General features: G+C 42.9%; 1 protein-coding gene across 3 annotated transcripts in view; it reads right to left on the minus strand.

The window, feature by feature from the left end:
• Positions 1–398: 398 nt before the first annotated feature.
• The window catches only part of rrm2 (ribonucleotide reductase M2 polypeptide), a 31,310-nt gene continuing 9,020 nt past the window's right edge, over positions 399–22,688 (minus strand). For 2 of the 3 annotated variants that reach the window (XM_078541615.1, XM_078541614.1), the window contains exons 3-12: positions 8,327–8,433; positions 8,116–8,190; positions 7,599–7,739; positions 6,039–6,155; positions 5,815–5,948; positions 5,631–5,725; positions 2,713–2,846; positions 1,931–2,035; positions 1,019–1,132; positions 399–931 (exon numbers count right to left, since the gene is read on the minus strand). In XM_078541615.1, coding sequence (XP_078397741.1) covers positions 779–931; positions 1,019–1,132; positions 1,931–2,035; positions 2,713–2,846; positions 5,631–5,725; positions 5,815–5,948; positions 6,039–6,155; positions 7,599–7,739; positions 8,116–8,190; positions 8,327–8,413 — 1,155 coding nt within the window. In that variant the 5' untranslated portion in view covers positions 8,414–8,433 and the 3' untranslated portion in view covers positions 399–778. Of the gene's footprint in view, positions 932–1,018; positions 1,133–1,930; positions 2,036–2,712; positions 2,847–5,630; positions 5,726–5,814; positions 5,949–6,038; positions 6,156–7,598; positions 7,740–8,115; positions 8,191–8,326; positions 8,447–22,688 lie in introns of all 3 variants that reach the window. The other variant, XM_078541616.1, reaches the window with a different exon arrangement.

Consider the following 22,688-nt stretch of genomic DNA (forward strand, 5'->3'; position numbering starts at 1 on the left):
TTTTTAGGCACTAAGGGAATTAAGGGATAGTGTGGGAAGATGAAACAGAGATATAGCAGCCATGATCTTGTTGAATGGCTGAGCAAGCTCGAAGGGCCAAATGTTCAACTCCTATCCCTTATTACCTGCGACACTGGCCAGGATTTTACAGCCCTCCTGCGTGGCAGGATATTATGGTCCCGCCAAACTGAGTGGAGATTTAAATGGCTTGCCACATCCGCCAGGGGAGACATGCCACGACAGGGTGCTAAAATGCTGGCCATAGTTTCTTCAAAGTGGAAAGGACCCATCCTCGTTAGTTATCCTCCTGACCACCACTGTCTCCATTATGCCTACCCAATGAACCTAAACCCCTGCTAGGTACTAAAAACTAGCCAGTGAAAGAAGGCACAGTAAAGCAAGTTTTGAATTTTATTCAGAAAGTGCATTTTCATTAAAATATGTACATTTTAAAAATTATTACAACTATTAAACAAAAAGAAAACATTTTGGTTACTCAAAACATTTTGACTACTTAATACCACCATACAACCAAAATGTTCCTGCACCAATGTAGTTATTACTGTTGTAAACTATATAATTTTACAATTACATATTTGGAGGTAATGTGAATATCTCCCACCTTGTTTTTGGAACCTATTAAAAGACAATGTGCAATTCACTAATTGAAACGTAGGTCATACAGGCTTACTGACCAAACCAGTCAGTGATCTGAGTCCACTAGCTCAAGTAGGTTTTTCAATCCAATTTGCAGACACATGCAAATCTCCAAGTCCTTTCAAAAGTCAGCATCCAGTGTGAATGCATTATCAGCTGTCTTAGCCATCACACCCATTCTCTGGTATTCTCCAACACGCTTTTCGAAAAAGTTAGTTTTGCCTTCCAAAGAAATGTTCTCCATGAAGTCAAATGGATTCTCAGCTTTATAGATCTACAAAGAGACACAAGCCATTAACTTGGTTTTCCCCCCCACCGCAATGAATTTGGCACTGTAGATTCAAATCTAGCTATAACATACCTTACTGAAACCTAGTTCCAACATCAATCTGTCAGCTACAAACTCAATGTAACGTTTCATTAAGATGCAGTTCATCCCAATCAAGTTTACTGGCAAAGATTCGGTCAGAAATTCCTGAAAAAGAAAAGTTTACATTTAAATTTCTCATATCATTGCATCTTTCTACCAATTCTGTTCATTCATGCTTCTAGAGATACAGGTTAGATAGATTCCATAGGCTTGATTTTCAAATGTTCGGGGACATGGTCAGATGCAGGCATGCTTTGAAAATAGCATTTCCAGGTGGCGTGTCAGACCTTTGGAACACGCTGGTGTTTTCAAAGAGGTGGGTAGGAGAGCTGGCCAACCACTTCCCTCCAATGAATTGCTTGCTAAGCTCCTTGAAGTTGCTTGTTAACAGGCTGGGGATGGCCAGAAGATTTTCAAAGTGAAGACCTGGATGACCGAACAGTCTGCCACATGTTAGTGCACAACTGTCAGGAACCTTTATATGATGTTGATAAATGGAAGTATTGTAAAAATTGGGTGTCGCAAGTCAAGTACCTTCCGGTTGACTGTTTGGCCACTTGTATGCACCATGACACTGCGGGTCCTCTTGATCTGTTAAGTTTTGTAAGGCAGCAGCAAGCCCCGTCATGCAGTGCAATCTAGAGCTGGCTGCAGTCTCCATGCAATGCCAGGTACCCACAAACTGGGCACCAAGCTCACCTGTGGCCCAATTAATGACTTTACATTTCAAGACTACAGCACATGAGCAACATGGCTTTGGGATCCAGAATGGAATTAAGTAGTAGAACCGCAGATATCAGCTAGGTCTTCAGTACTTGGTGTATTTCCATAAAGAAATCTCCATTTCAGATAGTGACAACTTGTACCTTGCAATTGAGAAGTTAATCAAAACACAACAATTACCTGTTCAATTTGGACAGCGTTCTGAATGACTGACCGCACCTTCTCTTCTGAAGGTTTGTGTATCAAATGCTTGAACATCAGACAGGCAAAGTCACAATGTAGACCCTGTAACATTACAAAAGAACATGGAAAAAATTGAGTTGCAATGTATTGAGAATAGAGCATTACTGTGTGTAATGGGGCATCATACAGCCATAATACAAAAAATGGAAGTATAGCAGATGAAGCATCACCAGAAACTAGGCATGCCTCAATATACATTAATGCTCACCCATTTCTACCTTAAGAATCATTCCATTATAGGATATCTCTGTGATTAGTCAGAAAGCCCATTTAAACAACTGGGTGCAACTATTTTTCAGCGAACAGCAAATTGCAAACATTAACAGGCCAAAAGATGCACGACAGAAATACTAGACTGATTTGCAGCTCAGTTGAGTCTGTTTTATAGGATATAAAGGGTGAGGTTTTGACCGATGACCAGTGCAGCAAACTGTCTATGCAGGCGCTAAGCAGGCTAGACTGGCACATTGTCAATCCCTCCACAACATTCAAGTGGTCAAAATAAATGAAATAAGAGTTACCCAAGAGTTGATGCTTTCAAAAGATACCATCGAAAGTGAGCATTTACAAATTGAAGAGCAAAATGTAAAACTAAATTAGCAACAATAGGAGCAGCTTAAGAATTTGTGCTAATGGGAAACTAGATTAACCAAATTATGGTCAAGTCCGAGATGCAAGATTTGAATGCACACGATGAACAACTAATTCAAAAATCATACCTCATCTCGGCTGATAAGTTCATTGGAGAACGTTAACCCAGGCATTAAACCTCGTTTCTTCAACCAGAAAATAGCAGCAAAGGATCCAGAGAAAAAGATTCCTTCAACAGCAGCAAATGCTACTACTCGCTCTCCTGGCAAATTAAAGTGGATTTAAATGTTCAAATGTGATCAACTGTTACATAACAATGAACAAATTTAATACAATCAAAATAGCATTTCATGAGCAGCCTAGTAATTTATTCCAATGTAATAAATTTCCAACCATATAAATTCATAATAAAGCAATTATTAAATTCATTGGTCTGCCTAGTGCCTAAGATTTTGAAGGGATAGGTTCAAGGATGCTGAATTCATATTAAAAAGTCATTGGTTCTATACTGCATGATGCTAGCCAACGGCTGATGGAGATGTCAAGCAATGTCAATCAGCTGTTTGCACTGTTAACATGTAAAGCAGTCAATAAACAGAGACACTACACAACTTCAATTAGTTGTTTCTGGAGCATTAAAAACAAAAAGGGGACAGCAACCAGCCTCCTAGGTCAGCAGTAACCATCAGCACGTTTAACAAGGTACTGAGTTTATTGAAATACTTGCTAAGTTTAAGGGCCGAGATCCTCCAGTCAGTGTCAGTGTTGCGCACATTGACACTGCCTGCAGAGATTTGTGACCCAACCCTTTTATGATTTTTCAGGACTTCTTATCCCATATGAAGCATTGAAGGGTCAGTGCAGACGTGAGCAGAGAAGATCAGCGGGCGCAAAAGACAGAAGGGAGGACTTGCCCCCTTTTCACAACAGTAGCTGCTGTATTCAGGTAGTTTTTAAAAGGTCTAAGTATTTCAGTTAAGTAACTGAGTTACTGAATAGGTGGTTGATGGTCCATTGGGTTGGGGTGCGTGATGGTGTTAATTGTGGTGGTCAATTCAGGTACACTGACTGTTCAGAGTTAAACTAGGTACTAAACTGTGTAACATTTCCAGGGCAAGTATTCAGACGATTTCCACACATTGGTCCAAGTCTCCTCTCTGAGCTGTGTTAGAAACCTTTGCAGAGGACCTGGGTAGCACAAATCAGAGTGCAGCTGACTGAGTGAAGACTTGGGAGTTTAGTGAGGGGGGAGTTCCATTAAGGGGAAGGAGGAGTTGTATGTTTCCTCTTTCTATCTTTCTCACCCCATAGAAATTGGTTTTTGCTCTACTACAGGGAAAGGAGCTAGTTGTTTGGTAGTATCTGGCAAGTGGGCAAGCTCTGTCCTATCCCTAAGGTTTAAAATAGTACACCACTTGGTGATAAAGTTAATAAAACAAGTGTTTGCAGCTTGAGGAACTTCAGCTCAGTCATTGAGCTGGAGGCTGAACTGCAGACTCTGTGACACATCAGGGAGGGGGAAAGTTACCTGGATGTTTTATACCAGGAGGCATACATGCCACTAAGGATAGGGTCTTCCGATTTGGTCAGCGGCCAGGGACAGGAAGGAGGATATGACTGCAAATGAGGCAGGTAAGGGGACCCAGGAGGGCAGGAGTGCAAGCCTCTGCAATTGTCCAACAGGTTTGAGGTTCTCTTGTTTGGATGAGAGCGGGGGCTGCAGGATGGATGAGCAAACTAACCATGGCACCGTGGTATAGGAAGTGGGGGGGTAGCAAAAAGGAATGTAGTGGTAGTAGGGGATAGTGCTGGGGCCTCAACTTTTTACAATTTATGTAAATGGCTGGGATGAAGAGATTGAAGAAATGGTTGCTAAATTTACTGATGACACAAAGTTAGGTAGGTAAGTAAATTGTATAGAGGACAAAAGGGGAGCTACAAAGTGACATAGATAGGTTAGGTGAGTCGGCAAAGATCTGGCAAATGTGAAATTGTTAATTTTGGTCGGATTAAAAAAGCTTATTATCTAAATGGTGAGAGATTGCAGAGCTCTGAGATTCAGAGGGATCTGGGTGTTCTAGTGCATGAATCACAAAAGATTAGTATGCAGGTAATTAGGAAAGCTAATTGAATGTTATCATTTATTGTGAGGGGAATTGATTACAAAAGTAGGGATGTTATGCTTCAGTTGTACAGGGCATTGATGAGACCACATCTGGAATAGTGTGTACAGTACTGGTCTCCTTATTTAAAGATGTAAATGTATTATAAGCAGTTCAGAGGTTTACTGAACTAATGCCAGGAATGCAGTTTGTCCTGTGAGGAAAGGCTGGACAGGCTATGCTTGTATGCTTTGGAATTTGGAACAGTAAGAGGCAACTTAATTGAAACCCTTAAGATCCTGAGGGGTCTTGGTGCGATGGATGTGAAGAGGATGTTTCCTCTTGTGGGAGAAACTAGAACTAGGGGTCACTGTTCAAAAATATGGGGTCGCCCATTTAAGCCAGAGATGAGGAGAAATTTTTTTTCTCAGAGGGTTGAGAGTCTTTGGAACTCTTCCTCAAAAGGTGAAGCAGAGTCTGAATGTTTTTAAGGCAGAGCTAGATAGACTCCTGATTAACAAGGGGGTGAAAGTTAGCAGGGGTAGGCAGAAATGTGGGGTCGAGGTTACACTCAGCTCAGCCATGATCTTATTGAACGGCAGAACAGGCTCGAGGGGCAGAGTAGCCTACTCCTGCTCCTAATTCGTATGTTAGTTTAAAACTTCCCAGGCAATTTCATCACATGTATGCGCATCAGGAGTTGCGCAGGGTCCTGACACACATCTCCCAACTTTCATCCCTACAATCCACATGCCAGATTTCTGTGCCAGTGTGTAATAAGCAGTTCTGTTGTTAGCACCATTTGCCTGATATAGATGGCTGTCTAGAGTAAACATGTATTGTGATGAGAACTAATTACATCGCAGGGTGTTTTGAATAGTGAACACAATCTAATTGAAAAATGCCTATTTCTCCTCCACTTTCAATACTCTCACACTGCTTACCGAATGTTGCTTGACGGTCACCAATCCAATGCAGTGCCCAGTCAGCCTTCTTTTTCACACAGGGCAAAGTTTCAATTGCATTGAACAGATACTCCCTAGGAAGACACACAATTGTGATTTTAAAATAACATCTAAACAGAATAGCCCATGTATCTTGAACCCCTTGCACTGAGAATCCATTTACCTCTCCTTAGGATCCTTAATATAAGTATCAATAAGAAGACTGTACATTTCTGAGTGAATATTTTCCATAGCGATTTGAAATCCATAGAAGCAACGAGCTTCAGTTACTTGCACTTCTTGACTGAAACGTTCCACCTATTGACAAACAAAATAACGATATGATCACCAAATCTTGAATTCAAGTAGGATGTCTAATGCACACGAAGTCAAAAAATAAATTCTTACCAAGTTCTCATTTACAATGCCATCACTTGCTGCAAAGAATGCCAAGACGTAAGAAATGAAGTGTCTCTCTTCAGACTTCAGGGAATCCCAGTGCTGGAGATCCTTTGAGAGGTCAACCTATTAATGTTATTTGCAAACATTAGTACTATTGCACATAATTCCTCAGTAAAAACATGTTTACCATTCAGGAAGAAAGTACCAAATTGTTACAAAAATTGGAGTATTAATATAGATTTTTTTCTTCGAAATGTCAGAAATAGGGGGACACCCAGGGTGAAGTTTGGTGTTAATGGTCACATCACTAACAGCGGTTTCAGCAAGGCAGGTGGTGAAAAGTATAGCCACCTGGCTATATGGTGGAGTGGTGTCATCAGCTGTGAGCTGAAATGATAGTGAAGGTCTCGTGATGCTGATGCAACTACCCACAATGAGGTCATGGATGGCATGGGGCTTCTTCATAAGAGGGCAGATGCAGAGAGATATAGATTTTATCTCCCAACAAATGCAATGGGTGGGAAGGTTGGTGAGTGGGGCCACTGGTAATTAGGATACCAAGTAACCAAGAGGAAACAAACAAAAGGAGGTATGACTGGATAACAGGAAGGGGAGGGAGCAAGACAAAAGATCCAGAGAGTAATGGGGAAGATTGAATTACATGCATATCAAAGATTAGGGTGCCTGTGCAGAATAGAGAGAAAAGTAAGAGTACAAAGTCAAACTTTCTTTATTTACAAGTTCACCCTGGATGTGGTTATTATAGATAATGCCAGCATTTATTGCCCGTTCCTAATTGTCTTGATCCTTTGAGGGCAGTTAAACATTTTTAAAAATTAATTCACAGGATGTGGGCTTCACTGGCTAGGCCAGCATTTACTGCCCACCCCTTAGTTGCCCTTGAGAAGGTGGTGGTGAACTGCCTTGAACCACTGCTGTCCATGTGCTGTAGGTACACCCATGGTGCTCTTAGGGTGGGAGTTCCAGGATTTTGACCCAGCTACAATGAAGGAACAGCAATATATTTCCAAGTCGGGATCGTGAGTGACTTGGAGGGGAGCTTCTAGGTGGTGGTGTTCCCAGCTAACTGCTGACCTTGTCCTTCTAGATGGTATTGGTCGTGGGCTTGGAAGGTGCTGTTTAAGGAGCCTTGGTGAGTTCCTACAGTGCATCTTGTAGATGATACACATTGCTGCTACTGTGCATCAGTGGTGGAGGGAGTGAATGCTTGTGGATGTGGTGCCGGTCAAGCAGGCTGCTTTGTCCTGGACAGTGTCAAAGCTTCTTGGGTGTTGTTGGAGCTGCACTCATCAAAGCAAGTGGAGAGTATTCCATTATACTCCTGACTTGTGCCTTGTGGATGGTGGACAGCCTTTGGGGAGTCAGGAGGTGAGATACTTGTCCCAGGATTCCTAGCCTCTGACCTGCTCTTGTAGCCACAGTATTTATATGGCAAGCCCAGTTCTGTTTCTGGTCAATGGTTAACCCCCCCCCAAGGATGCTGATACTAAAATTGATAAAAGAATCGCATTTTGTATGAATAGAGATTTTAAGGTATTTATTTACCTCTTCTGCCGTCCAAAAAGACGCCTCTGCTTTCTTATACATCCGCCAGATGTCGTGGTACTGTATAGGAAAGATTACAAAACGGCGCGGATTTTCCCTCAACAAAGGTTCGTCTTCTAACCTCGAGTTTTCAGATTTCACCTGGGAATAAAAATTTTGAGTTACAAAGCGCGCTTGAACACGACCAGTTTACACAATGCGGCTTCGTCCCTTGCTTACATTCGGCGCCATTTACTTCATCGCCCCTCCCAACAAAACAATTCCCCAAGTTTAAAGGACTGACGTGTTAAATTTTAAACATGTAAAAGATCACAGTTTGCAGAAAGACATTATCCTTCAGGAAACTGAAATGAATTCCCTGCAGAGGGAAGTAAGGAGAGGGGGGGGGGGTGGGGGTGGTTTGGCGCCAGAATGTAGCAATACATTATTGCACTAGTTAAAGTAAAGGAAAGTTGAAAGAGAGCCGTACAAAGGTTTAAAAACTTTTACATTAGACCTCCTCGGCATTTAAACATACCGTCACATCGGCTTCCACCAAAATCTTGCGAGCAGTTTTACTGGCCAGGATCCGAGTGCTATTCAAAGAAGGTGGCTGCGGAAAAAGAGAGGAACAAAAACAGTTAACTCTGCCGTTCGCTTCACCGGCTGGGTTTAAACTTAAAAAAAGGATCGCCTCGCATTATTTTTTTAAAAATAAAATAAAAGCTCGTCGTCCCGCCTTCACTCACCGTATTCTCCTTCAGGGAGATTTTGTTCATCTGAGCAGAGACTACATTCTCATTCCTGACAGCGAGAGGTGTGCGGACTGGCAGCATTTTGATATTTGGGGGGGCAACTCTGTGGGATGCCTTTGTTTGTAAAATGAAGTGGAGTTGGGGGGGGGGAAATACAAAACGAGATGAATTAACTGGCTGCCCAATGGGGTAGATTTAAAAAAAAAACTTTTCACTAAATGTTAAGTCTATCAGTTTGTGAAATAACCAGTTTGCTGTTTTGAGCCAGAGGATTCCTGCCTGATCTGACCTCCTCCTTTGCTGTTTCTCTCCTGCTGCCCAGCCCGCGCGCCCGGCTTCACCCTCAAATCCTTTTCGGAATTTGGCGCGGAACCCCGCCGTCCAATCAGCAGCGACCGGGCCGCCCCTAATTGTGACGTGCAGGACACCCGCCGGCCAATCAGCGCCCGCCGACCTGCCGCGGCAACTCCGATTTCTCAACAGCTGGCGATGAATTGAGCGCGGAGTCTCCGCCGGACAAAGGAATTTATCCGGACGCTTAGATCGGCTTTGGCGGGAAAATAAAATCCTCAATTTATCTTTTCCGTTTACAGAATGCAACCTTCCCCCGCTCCCCCCCCCTCTCTCCCTTCCCAACCATCCAAAAGGTTTTCTGTTAAAAGTTTCGGGTATTTAGACCGTCATAAATATACCATGATTCTGACTTTATTTTCAACCGTTTCCTTAAAAATCTGCAAAGTCATGCGGCTTACTCACCGATTTCAAATAGTTAACGCCTCCGATGTTGCTTTTTTTTTAAGGATGATTGTGCAACTTTTAATTGAAATATTATTAAACAGTGTTCGTTGTAATGATTAAATTTTACTATAAGTTTCAAACGAAGAAACAAAAATTGCAATGCAAAAGTTAACAAGTCTTTGCATTAAACGTTAATGATTAAAGGAACAATGACGGACATTGTAACGTCAGTGCAAGTTTAACTGTAGTACTTATCGATTATATTCAGATGGATTTTAATCCCATGGTTGAATGTATTTATATGATCTGCATCAATCAATCTATTCATTCACGACCCAGGACAAAATACGGATTAGTAAACCAGGTATGAATATTTTTAGTGCAATAAAAACGAGTAAGGGAATGGTCCATCATACATAATGTAATACTCTTCATATCAATGTTCAAGTATTTACACCTAAAAACATGCACAGAAGTTATAGTTGACTTTCCTTCAGCCAGCAAGAAAATGACATTTAACAACCAGTTTTACAATCCTTGCCAGCATAAAACCATTCGCCAGAGCGTTTTTTAGCACCATCTAGTGACCAAAAGTTAATATTAAATTCTGCTCAAAACAAAAAACTACTGCGGATGCTGGAAATCCAAATTCCTCCAGTTTGCGTTGAGCTTCACTGGAACATTGCAGCAGGCCAAGGACGCACATGTGGGCATGAGAGCAGGGTGGTGTGTTGAAATGGCAAATGACAGGGAGATCTGGGTCATGCCTGCGGACAGACCGAAAGTGTTCTGCAAAGCGGTCACCCCGTCTGCGTTTAGTCTCTCCAATGTAAAGGAGTCCGCATTGGGAGCGACACCTGCCCCTTTACTTCCCCCCTCCTCACCGTCCAAAGGCCCAAACACTCCTTTCAAGTGAAGCAGCACTTCACTTGCATTTCCCTCAATTTAGTCTACTGCATTCGCTGCTCCCAATGCAGTCTCCTCTACATTGGAGAGAACAAACGCAGACTGGGTGACCACTTTGCGGAACACCTTCGGTCTGTCTGCAAGCATGACCCAGACCTCCCTGTCGCTTGCCATTTCAACACACCATCCTGCTCTCATGCCCACATGTCCATCCTTGGCCTGCTGCAATGTTCCAGTGAAGCTCAACGCAAACTGGAGGAACAGCACCTCACCTTCCAACTAGGCACTTTACAGTCTTCCGGACTTAATATCGAGTTCAATTAAATCATGAACTCTCTCCTCCATCCCCATCCCCTTTCAGCCCCTTTTTCCAATAATTTATAATTTTTTAAAAAAAATTTATTTTCCCACCTATTTTTAAATTTATTTCGATCAATTATTTTATCTCCACCTTTTAGCCCATTTCGATCCCTTCCCCCCATCCAACCCCACCCCCACTAGGGCTATCTGTACCTTGTCCGTCCTGCTTGCTACCCTTAATGTCACCATTAGCACATTCCTTAGATAATATCACCACCATCAACACCTCTTTGTCCTTCTGTCTATGACATCTTTGGCAATCTCTTCTTTGCCTCCACCTATCACTGGCCCTCTATCCAGCTCTATCTGTCCCAACCCCCCCTACTAGCTTATATTTCACTTCATTTCTCTATTTCCTTAGTTCTGATGAAGAGTCATACAGATTCGAAACGTCTACTGTGTTCCTCCCCGCAGATGCTGTCAGACCTGCTGAGTTTTTCCAGCTATTCCTGTTTTTCTTACAACTACATTGATGGAGAGAGACAACCCTCTCCAAGATGCACCATCACTTGCCTTCCAAGCACCAGCACAGAAAGCAATGCCCTGGGCAATTTAGATAATGTGTTTGAGAGGTTTACACAAGATACTACAGTCAATTGAATTTTCTTCAACCAGCATGAAATCTGATAGTTAACAACCAAAGACTTAACAATCATTGCTACCATAAAATGAACTTAGCGCACAAGTGTGCGGAAGAAGTGCAAGTGCAAAAGGGTAGCCTAGGAAAAAGAGGGAGGCGGTGGTATAGTGGTATTGCCGCCGTACTGGTAATCCAGAGACCCAGGTTTGAATTCTGCCAAAGCAGAATAAAAATCTAATATTAAAAGTCTGATGATGACCATAAAGCCATCACCAATTGTCGTAAAAACCCATCTGGTTCATTAATGTCCTTTCCAAAATCCCCTGTCCTTACCCTGGTCTGGCCTACATGTGACTCCAGACTCTCAGCAATGTGGTTCACTTTCAAATGGCAATTAGGTATGGGCAGCAGCACCCACATCCCATGAACGAATAATTTAAAAAAACCTGAGGGCAAATTTAGGTCTTAAGCAGGCTGTAGGTGCCCCAAACTGGTAAAGGAAAATGCGTACAGGTGATTGATGAATGTGTCAGACCCTTTGCCAAAGGTTTACCACAACATGGGTAATTGTGCAGTGCAGGACTCCCCTACTAGCATGCAACATGTGTGCAGTACTGGCGCATGGCATCATCTCAATATAAGCTGCAGCTGGACCTTTTCAACTGTCAGGCACCAGTATCGGCATCTTTCAGGCTCTCCTCTCTGTCACCTTGGACCAGTTGGAGACCAAATAGATAGAAACTTCCATCAGATCATAGATTCCTACAGATCAGCGGAAGTACAAATCTGCAGCCCAATAGCAGAGGGTGTTATAGAATGAGACTGGAACGTGCTGCCCTCTCCATCAGGACGACAGCATATCTGCTCCCTTGCCACCCCCTCAACCAACGCCCTACCTGGTACCATAAACACCAGTCGACCCTGACTTCCTCAGCAACCAACTTGCAGCTCAGCCTGAGCTCCTACAAGTCGCCGACCATGAGGATGCCAAGAATCCTTTTCCTAGCTGCAGCCGCACCACCTCCCATGCTAAGGAATCACCTTGCAGGAGCACTAGAGTGCTCTGCAATATCAGGTGACTATCAATGTTGTTCTTTGAGCATTTTTGTTTACCAGAGGTCCCCAGGAAGACTGGGACAGATGTGGGGGAGCAGAGATTGTTCAGCTGAAATACTCGTCAATGAGCTGCTGCCAAAGAGCTCTTACTGTAGGAATGTATTGGACTCCTCCATTTCTTCACCATCCTCGAGGCCATCAGCATAGTGTCTCTGACATTGCTGGAGGTTTTTGTCCAGTGGTGGCTCCTTGTGCTTTCCCAATGCAAGCAAAGTTGTGCAGTGTACATCAGAATAATAACACACAGGACACTCATTCTGCATCATGTCGAAGGAAGACACAAGGCAGCAGAGTCATTGTTTGAGGACTCAATTGTCTATTGGACGTGGGTTCTGTATGACCTGTGGATGTGATTGTAGACAACTGTCAGTTATTGAGGGAATTCCTGTGCCAAGTGTCTAGGAGATCGCTGATGTGGGGGGGGGGGGGGGGGGGGGACATGGACGATTGCTGCATCATAAAATGGGCACAGATGTGCCTGACACACTGCTTACGATTATATATCAGTTGTGCATTAATGGGGTGGAAGCCCTTGTGGTGCATGAGAGCAGTGGGCTTGTCTGACGGTGCCCAAAGGATAACATTGTTGCAGTCAACGAGGTCCTGCACTTGAGGTAACCCTAAAATCTGTAGGAACCACACAGTCCGATCCTGCAGTTGTTAGTTGTCCATGGCAAGCATGATGAAAGTGTTAGCAAACATAGCATCAGTCACCTGCTTAATGCAAGCATGAACTGCACATGTTACAGATATCCAAACTGTTCCAGTACAGCTACAACACTGGCATCTACCTGGCAATGTGGAAAATTGCCCAATGTGAAAATGTCCTGCCTACAAAAAGCAGGACAAATCCAGCCCGGTCAATCAACGGCACATCAGTCTACTCTCAATCACCAGCAAAGTGATGGAAGGGATCATCGACAGTGCTATCAAGCGGTACATACTCAGCAATAACCTGCTCAGTGTTGTTCAGTTTGGGTTCCGTCAGGACCACTCAGCGCCTGCCCACATTATAGCCTTGACCCAAACATGGACAAAAGAGCCGAACTCAAAAGGTGAAGTGAGAGTGACCGCGCTTGACATCAAGGCAGAATTGACCAAGTGTGGCATAAAGGAGCCTTAGCAAAACTAAAGTCAATGGGAATCAGGGGAAAAACTCTCCACCATAGAATGTGTGTCATATGTAGCACAGAGGAAGATGGCTGTGGTTGTTAGAGGTCAATCATCTCAGTTCCAGGACAATGCTGCTGGAGTTCCTCAGGGTAGTGTCCTAGGCCCAACCATCTTCAGCTGCTTCATCAATGACCTTCCTTCCATCATAAACTCATAAGTGGGGAGGTTTGCTGATAATTGCACAATGCTCAGCAACATTTGCAACTTCTCAGATACTGAAGCAGTCCATGTCCAAATGCAGCAAGACCTGGACAACATTCAGGCTTGGACTGATAAGTGGCAAGTAACATTTGCACCACACAAGTGCTAGGCAATGACCATCTCCAAGAAGAGAGAAACTAACAATCTCCTCTTGATTCAATGGCATTGCCATTGCAGAATCCCCTACCTATCAACATCCTGGGGGTTACCATTGACCAGAAACTGAACTGGACCAGCCATATAAGGCACAAATCAGAAGTGTGATGGAATACTCTCCACTTGCCTAGGTGAGTACAGCTGCAACAACACTCAAGAAGCTGACAAAGCAACCCACACCTTATACATTCACTCCCTCCACCACCAACGCACAGTGGCAGCAGTGTGTTACATCTACAAGATGCACTGCAGGAACTCACCAAGGCTAATTCGACAGAACCTTCCAAATCCACGACCTCTAATACCAGAAAGACAAGGGCAGCAGATACATGGGAACACCACCACCAACTGCAAGATCCCTTCCAAGCCAAACACCATCCTGACTTGGAACTATGTCACTGTTACTTCATTGTTGCTGGATCAAAATCCTGGAACACCCTTCTTAACAGCATTGTGGATGTACCTACCACACATGGACTGCAGCAGTTCAAGGCAGCTCACCACCACTTCTCAAGGACAATTAGAGATGGGCAATAAACGCTGGCTAAGCCGAAGATGCCCACATTTCGTGAATGAATAAACAATTTTTTAAAAACCTGTTGCAGGCTGGAAGGTGCCAGAGACAAAGAAGTTCAGGCTGCAGTGACCTTGACTGAAACAAATAATGCAATACCAGCTTTAGATGTGGGTAGCAGGTCTTGTTGCAAGAGGCGAGATAACTGTAATGGTCTCCCTCAAGCAGCAAAATCTCCTTCTACACTGCTCCTCAGAGAATTGCAGGTATGTAGTCCTGAACCTAAAGTCTTTATTGTGAGAGTAAGGATTCCTATGAGCTTGCCTCCTTCTAACTGGTCCACCTGCAGTTACAGATCTGTTTGCTCCTTCTCCCTGTTTCTGCTGATCATCTTCTCCTAGCTTGAGCGCAACTGCCAGAAGGATTCCCATGTATTGAAAAAAATGCATTGGTCAAAGCATCTTAAGAATTCAGCAAGTTGTACAGCTACTAGTTACTTTAAAATCATTTAACAACTGAGCTCTTATAATCCTGCAGCAAAACGTCTCCCAATCAGTTGCAGCATTTTCTATGAGAATAGGTGAGTATTACTTTAAGTAGCACCTCCCACTCTGTACCGCCTATGGTTTGTGGTGGGTTAAGGAAGTTGTGCTGACAGCATTGAACTGATTGACGTAAAAGTGACATCAATGCCAGTTAACCCCTATTAATAAATACTTCACCTTTAAATAAAGCCTTACAATCTGAAGTAATTGATGCATGGTAGTTAGATCATATATTTGAACAACAGCTGTGAGGGCAGGAAATGGCTGAACTTCAAGGACCTATGCTAGCTATAAATAAGCAGCACAGCACAGCCAGAATATCTACAAAAAAGCTGTCTGCAGATACCCTTCATCAATCATGGCTGGCAACAGCAAATCTATAAAGGAGGGTAAGCCATCAAACAATGAATGTCAAGTACAGTGGTAATTGCGTTCAGATAAATAACATTTTATAAAAAGCTTGAAAATTTCTGCCTTTTTAAATTCTGTTGCGTCCAGTTTTTGCCTTTACCCTTTCCTTCCCTCCTCTCTTCCTTTCATCAAAGTGTTGACTCCTGTGTGAATGTGATTCAACAGCTACTGAGCATTTGTTACTCAATTGGTCATTCTTCATGACTAAGCTCAAGTAGTAAAGCTCCAACTTGCTGCAGCTCTGCCCACTGTGTTGAGCCTCCATGTGGCAGATGCAAATTGGAATATTTGGCTCCCTGTAAAAATGAAAGGACATGGAATTGGCCATAGTATTTTGACCTGCATTAGAAATTGGTTGGAAGATAGGAGACAGAAAATGGGAAATAAAGGGCAAATACTCTACTGGGTTGTAACGAGTGGTCTTTCCCAGAGATCTGTTCTGGGTGCTCAACTTTTCACCATATTTAATAATAATTTGAATGAAGGAATAGGGAATTGTATATCCAAGTTTGTAGATGACACTAAGTTAGATGGGTCAGTAAGTGTGCAGATAGGAACAGGAAGTTGCAAAGATACAGTGGCAGATTAATGAATGGGCAAAACTATGTCAAATTGAGTTCAATATGTGCAAGTGTGAGGTTTAGATGCAAGAAACATGAATTGGAATATTTTTTAAATGGTTCAAAAGAGGAGCAAAGAGGTTGGTTGTCTAATACATAAATCATTGAAATCCAATAGGCAGGTACAAAAAGGCAACCAAAAATGCTAATGGAATGTTGACGTTATTGGGTTTTAGGTCTAAGTATCATGGGATATGGAGCAATGGTGGAAAAATGGAGTTGAGATGAAGATTAGCAATGATCTAACTTAATGGCTTAACATTCTCAAGGGGCTGAATGGCCTCCTGTTCCTAAAGTTCTCATGTTCCAACTCTGCATGTCTGAATTTCCAATGGGCAATTTTGGTAGAAACGGAGAGGCCTTATTGCAGGCTTGCACAACCCAAATTATTGTAATTAAAATATGCATATCAGGTCCCTACCAATTCTTATGAGTTTGGGCAAGGCTCCAATCCCTACCCTCTGTGCACTTCTTCCCCACTTGGCAGGGGAAAAGTCTGAGCTACCTCAGAGTATTTATTACCATTGTTTGATTGAACATCGAAGTTATGTTTCCAGGAGCCTTGGCAGTTATTACTGCAGTGCAAGCTGTAGCTAACCAAAGTGAGAGTATAGAAAACTATTTCATATTTCCTTAGTGCTGTGTGAATTGGAAGAGGGGGATCAATTCATGGAAATGCGATAGGCTGAAAATGGGCATCTGTACTAGTGAACCCCTAGCATAATTCTGGTGGAGAACTGCCAGAAAAGCCAAACATTCAGCCAGGACCCGGATACACCAGATCCTCAGCCAAGGGCAAAGTTTCTGATATGACATTGTGGAGGGGGAGGGGGTTGCCCTCCTTCTGCAACTAAAAGACCATCCATCAGTGTAAGGGGAGAGCAGTCGTGGATTGGGATTCCCCAATTGTATCTCGGTGTAAATGAATGGATTTTGAGTGAATTAAAATCTCACTCCTAGGTGAGGAATTTCTATTCTGTAGCCTTCAGGTGGGACCTGGCAGCAGGCTGGTGTAGTTACACTCGGTCTCATCATATTTGTCTCACCTACAGGGGAAGATGCAAGGACTTTTGATGATGAAAGAAACAATTTTTTTTAAATAAACATCACAATTGACCACTGACATAGGGTCCAGTAGGGATAGCATTTTTCCCCAATCCTGATCAGAAACCAATGCTGACCAGGCTTTTCCAGACTGAAAAGCCTGGACAGCATTTCCAGCCTCTTCAGGTGGATGCCACAGATTCAGCCTCAGACTACCCTCGGAAACCCATAAACTTTGATGGAATGGTAACAGAGGCTGTTTGTAGGCACATTCCAGCACTTACACCAGAATCCAACATCCTCATGGATTTTCCATGTCAACACCTTCAGGTACAAAGACACTTCTGCACCTGTTATCACTCAGGAATCCACGCTCATAGACTATCTGGGTACTTCAGGTGGCACCTGTATTCAGAGGCACTGCTTCACAAGAGAGGCTATGCCATCTGCTGCATATTGATCTATAGACAACATTAAGAAACAGGACAGCCCTCCCTGTAGCTGTCATGATCACTACAACATTAAGCTTCTATGCCAGAAAATCAATTTAGGCCATCTGCCAGATAAGCCAGTCAACAGTTTATTCTTGTATTGTGGCTCAGTTGGTAACATTCTTGCCTCTTAGGCAGAACATTGTGGGTTCAAGTCCCACTGCAGAAACTTGAGGACAAAAATCAAGGTTAGCACTTCAGTGTTATACTGTCAGGCATGCTGTCTTTGAATGAAATGTTAAACCAAGGCCCAGTATTTAAAAGAGCAGAGGAGTTTTCCCTGGGGTCCTCGTCAATCTTTATCCCTCAATCAACATCACAACCCTAGATTATATGGTTATTATCACATTGCTGTTTGTGGGAGTTTGCTGTGCACAAATTGATTACCATTCTATCCAGTGGAAAGAGACATGAATTGAAAACGGCCCAGAAGTTTTATCATCTGGTAGATTTCCCAAGAAGGTGACAGATGGAACCCAAGTGAGTTAAGGGCCAACACATTAACTCCAATGCATACATCAAAAGGAAGAGGTACCAGTCCATAGATGTGGTCATTTTAGACAACTGAAATGTTATCCTGCAAGATAATACAGTTATCCAAGGAGCAGGTGTGATGCTTCATTCTGCAGTAGCCAATGATGGGCGTAAGAGAATAAATAGATGAGCTTGGGAGACCAGAGTTACTCTTTGCAGCCATGACTGATGTCTCCAATTAGAAACCCTCAAGTGGCAGATGAACATTGATATAACAAAGTCCATGCTTCCATCCCAAGTTGTGGAACAGACCAGAGGGGTGATGATTACATTGCTTGGATCATTCTGGCAAGTTGCTGCTTCAAAGTCCAGGCGATATTGCCAAGATCATCATCATCATTTGCTGCATGCTGCACATTTCACCCTTGGTTCAGCAGCAGCACCCATACCCCTGGGTCATGACTTGAACACATAGGGAAAAATTTTGCCCTAGGTTGGCGGGCAGGCCCCACCAGCTTGGCGGCGGGCGGACAGCCGAACTCCTCCGCCGAAGCGGGCCCCGCCGCCATTTTAAGTGGCCGGGCCAATTAAGGCCCGCCCGATGGGAAGCGCTATGCGCTTCCTGTGCGGGGGGGTGGAGGGATTCCCCAACTGTCAAAGTGCACTCTTTCGCACATGCACGCGAAAGAGCGCACTGCTCCGAGACTAAGTGCTGTCTCAGGGAAAGCGCTGACAGTGCTTCAAAGTGTTAAAATAGAAAAATAAAATAAAAAATTAACATGTCCCCTTCATGTGACAATGTCACACGAGATGGGACATGCTAATGAATCTCACAAAGTTTATTTAAGATTTTTAAAACGGACATGAAACCTCTCCCGCCAGTGGATGAGGTTTCATGTTTTATCAGAAGCCCGCTGGGGCTCCTGGCCTGCCCACCAGCCTTAAGGTTGGATGGGCAGAGCCTTTAATTACCTTAATTATCGTCAATGGCCTCAATTGGCCATTGACAGGTCGGCGGGCGGACAGCTGATTTCGCTGTCCGCTCGCCTTCCTGAATATTTAAATGGGGCGGGATGACACCAGGGGTTCCTCCCGACGTCATCCCACATCATTTTCCCCTCGGCGAGCGGGCCCTGCCCCCAAATCGCTGACAGGAAAATTCAGGCCATAATCTAGGATGACACTTCAGCCAGAGGTACCATCCTTCAGACAAGACACTGTACCAAGATCCTAGCTACCTCCTCAGAGATGCAAAAGCTCCTGCAGCCTTATTTGAAGAAGAGCAGGGGAGTTCTCCCTGTGTCATGATCATTTATCCCACAACTAATGCCACCAAAAATGGATTAACAGGTCATTCTTCTCTTTGCTGTTTGTATGACCTGCCTGTACACAAAGCAGCAACAGTATTTGCTTACAAAACAACAGTAACCAAACTGAAAAATTAATGACTAGACTGGAAGCACTTTGAAGTGTTCTGAGGACGTAAACAGCAGAGTGAGTTAGAGCTCCAATGGAATATAGTCTCACAGGGAGATAAGGAGGCAGAGGACTGCAGGAGATGATCTGCAGGCAAAGAGATTGATGCAGAAATCTGTTATCAACAACTACATTCAGTAATGAACTCCCCCTACCACAAGACAACCTGCATTTTGATATGAATGACCATACACTCTAGCCCCATAACATGTTGCCCATTCCCTGGGCTCAGATTGCACCCAAAACCCCCATCGCTGTAGCACTAATTCTTCTTCCATGACTCCAAACAACAACGAATAAATAAGATATCACTACTGATTGCTTGGAAGAAGTAAATTGGGGAAGGGCACCTTAAGTTTTCTAAAATGAAAAGTCAATAGGAGATTTTTATGAGTAATCAGAATGCTTTGTTCTGTTGGAAATAAGCTGAGCAGGCACAGGATTAGTTTGATGGAAAAATTCACCATGACTCCAATGGTCTTTTCCTGTCCAGGGGTTGGAAACATAAGACCAAAACTGTGTAGGTTAGTACCCCTGCACAGGCTTAAGCTAATGACATGATCATGAGCTAAATACACTGACATATGCGTTTGGCTTGCATTAGAATTGCAGACAGGTCTCAAAACCTTGTTACACCAACAAAAGGGCCTTCTGCACATTCATAACAACAATATCAGGCATTGACATAATGTTTTTAGTGTATAAACATCCCAAAGTGTTTCAAAATTGGGAATAAAAGAGAGTGGATGCCAAGTCACGGAGTAAAAGATTAGTGGGGGTAACTGAAAGCATGGTCAAAATGGATTTGTAGAGGCATTTGATGTGGAGAGGTGAAGATGTTTAGTTCCAGCCAATAGGGTCAAGGTGACTGAAGGCTCTGCTGTCAATGGTGGGCTGAATGGAGAGTGGATGCAGAAATCACCAAGGTTTCACAAGGTCCAGTTCATCTTCTGTCTTGGAAGCTGGTCTGCACAGATGCCCAATCTACTTTATTGCATAAAAACAGGCCCCTGAAACCCAGAGCCCAAATCAAAGTAAAATTAACTTGTACAAAATCAAAATAGTGCAGATGCTGGAAATCTAAAATTAAAACAGAAAATGCTGGAAATACTCAGCAGGTCTAACAGCATTTCAGGTCACAGACCGAAAATAATAACTCTGTGTCTCTCTCCACAGATATTGCGAGACCTGCAGAGTATTTCCAACATTTTCTGTTTTTATTTCAGGTTTCCAACATCCGCAGGACTTTGCTTTTGTATTAAAGTTCTGACCGACCTGAAACTTTAACTCCATTTCTCTCTCTACAGATATTACCAGACCTTCTAATATTTCCAGCGTTTTCTGTTTTTATTTAAAACAAGCTAGACGACCCATCTAATGTCCAGGAAAAAGTAAAATAAATAAAATGTTTTTATGAAGTAATAAACAGATATACTCCCTACAGGCTTATGGACTGAATGAGATAGGTATTAAAGCTGAAAATCAGACCACAAAAATGTTTCTATGAAGTAATTTTTTGAAGCATTTCTTCATACCAACAAATTTCATTCAACAATTCACCTTCTTTCATACAATTATTTTAATTAACAATTTTAATCCCTAGTATGAAACACAATATCTAAATTCACATAATTATTATACTTAAAAGCATTATTTGACAAAAGGTATTTCCTTTCACAATGAATTTACTTTCATTTGTTTCACTTTACTTGGCTTGACTCTAGTTTAATTAGATTTAATCATCTCTACATCACACTCTAAATCCTCAGGATTAAAATTTATGTTGCAATCTAATTGCAATGTTTTTAATACTCCGAATATTAGTGTCAAAGGCAACATTTCTAGTTTCACTCTACATTTTCAGTGTCACTGAATGCATTTTCAATGTTTGTTGAAACATTAGATATTTCACGGTAGATCACATTAGAAGTTCTTCCTTCTTGAGCCAAAATAAAGAGATTTCTTGGTGATCCTTCTCAGCTGTTAGGTTTTCTGATGTTTTTCCAGAAGCGTTTTGATTTTATTGTTGTTCCCATAAGAACATTCAGTGGGTCAGGTGGCTCGCTTAAGGGTGGCAATCGTACTTTACCATTTGCACAACACGTTGAAGGTGCTTTTTTTCCGCTTTGTTGCACCATGGGATTCACAAACCTCCGATCTACTGTCAATATCATATTCTGGGGTCTGACTCCTAATTAAGATGAGGATCATAAATGAAAGCTTTTAGACTTGGGGCAGGATTTTCCAGTCCTTCTCGCCACAGAACCAAAAATTCCCGCCCAAAGTCACCAGACCTTTTGCTGGTCTGTCAAATTTGCCCTCCCACCCACAACGATTCCCACGCATGCAGAGCTGGAAAATTTAGGCCTTGGTCTCTTTCTTGCAGCACTGGTTCTTCTTGCATTCTGTCGCTGTCTGTCAACATCTTGCTTTCTTCCTCTAGCCTCTTCATCTTCCTTTTTTCTAATTGCTGCCTGTCGCTTTCTGTCAGCTCTTTGTCTTTTTGCTTTAGTTTCATCATCTTCCCTGCTGACCCTTCTTCTGAATGCTGACTGTCGCTGACCCTTACCAAGTATTAACACGTAGTGTCTCAGAATATAACTTTTTTTAATTCATTCGCGGGATGTGGGCTTCGCTGGCTGGGCCACTATTTATTGCCTATCCCTAGTTGCCCTTACAACTTACATGAAACAATTAAAATGAGAAAAAATTGAAGTATGAAAGAAAGTCAGGGATTTATGATGTAAATTCATTCTGTTCTTTCTTTGAATGTATGCTTAATGTTGGTTAAAGCATGTCTGAGTTATGGTGTCAGCGGAGACACAGAGTAGGCAGGGCCACGGGATCTCCTGCTAGGTGATCAAAGCCCCATCCCTCCCTTAAAGGCAGTGGTTAAATGTCAACTCCCTTACGACATGCCCATTCGTCCAAGGTATCATCCCAACAAGTTTGGTTGAAATTGGCCCAAGGGCCGCTTGTGAACGGATCGAGAACCAGGGGACGCCGTTTTAAAGTGTTTTGCAAAAGAAGCAAATGCAAGGTGAGAAAAAACTTTTTCACACAGCGAGTAGTTAGGGTTTGGAATACACTGCCTGGAAGTGTGGTGGAGGCAGGTTCAATTGAGGCGTTGGATGATTATTTAAATAGAAATAATGTGCAGGGTTATGGGGGAAAAAGCAGGAGATTGGCACTAAGTTAAAATGCTCAGAGAACCAGTGCAGACACAATGGGCTGAATGGCCTCCTTCTGCACCATAACAATTCTGTGATTCTGTGAGGACCTCAGAGAAGTTTGCCAACAAACAAATGGACGGACACACATTTTGCTTTTATTGAAAGCAGGGCTATTGTCTGGCACAACAGCCTTAACAACATTTATTCCTTGATATTCTTGCCTGGGTGGTTGAATTAATGAATAACAGGGTTTAATGGGGTCAATCTAAAACTATTCAGTTTGAAATTCTTCTGTTGCCCTGAGTCAGAAGGACAAGAATTTAAGCCTCACTCCAGAGACCTGAGCAAATATTCTCAGATGGTGCTTCACTTGAGGGA

The sequence above is a fragment of the Cetorhinus maximus genome, chromosome 5 (genome assembly GCF_964194155.1).
Source record: "Cetorhinus maximus chromosome 5, sCetMax3.hap1.1, whole genome shotgun sequence".
Taxonomy (NCBI): domain Eukaryota; kingdom Metazoa; phylum Chordata; class Chondrichthyes; order Lamniformes; family Cetorhinidae; genus Cetorhinus; species Cetorhinus maximus.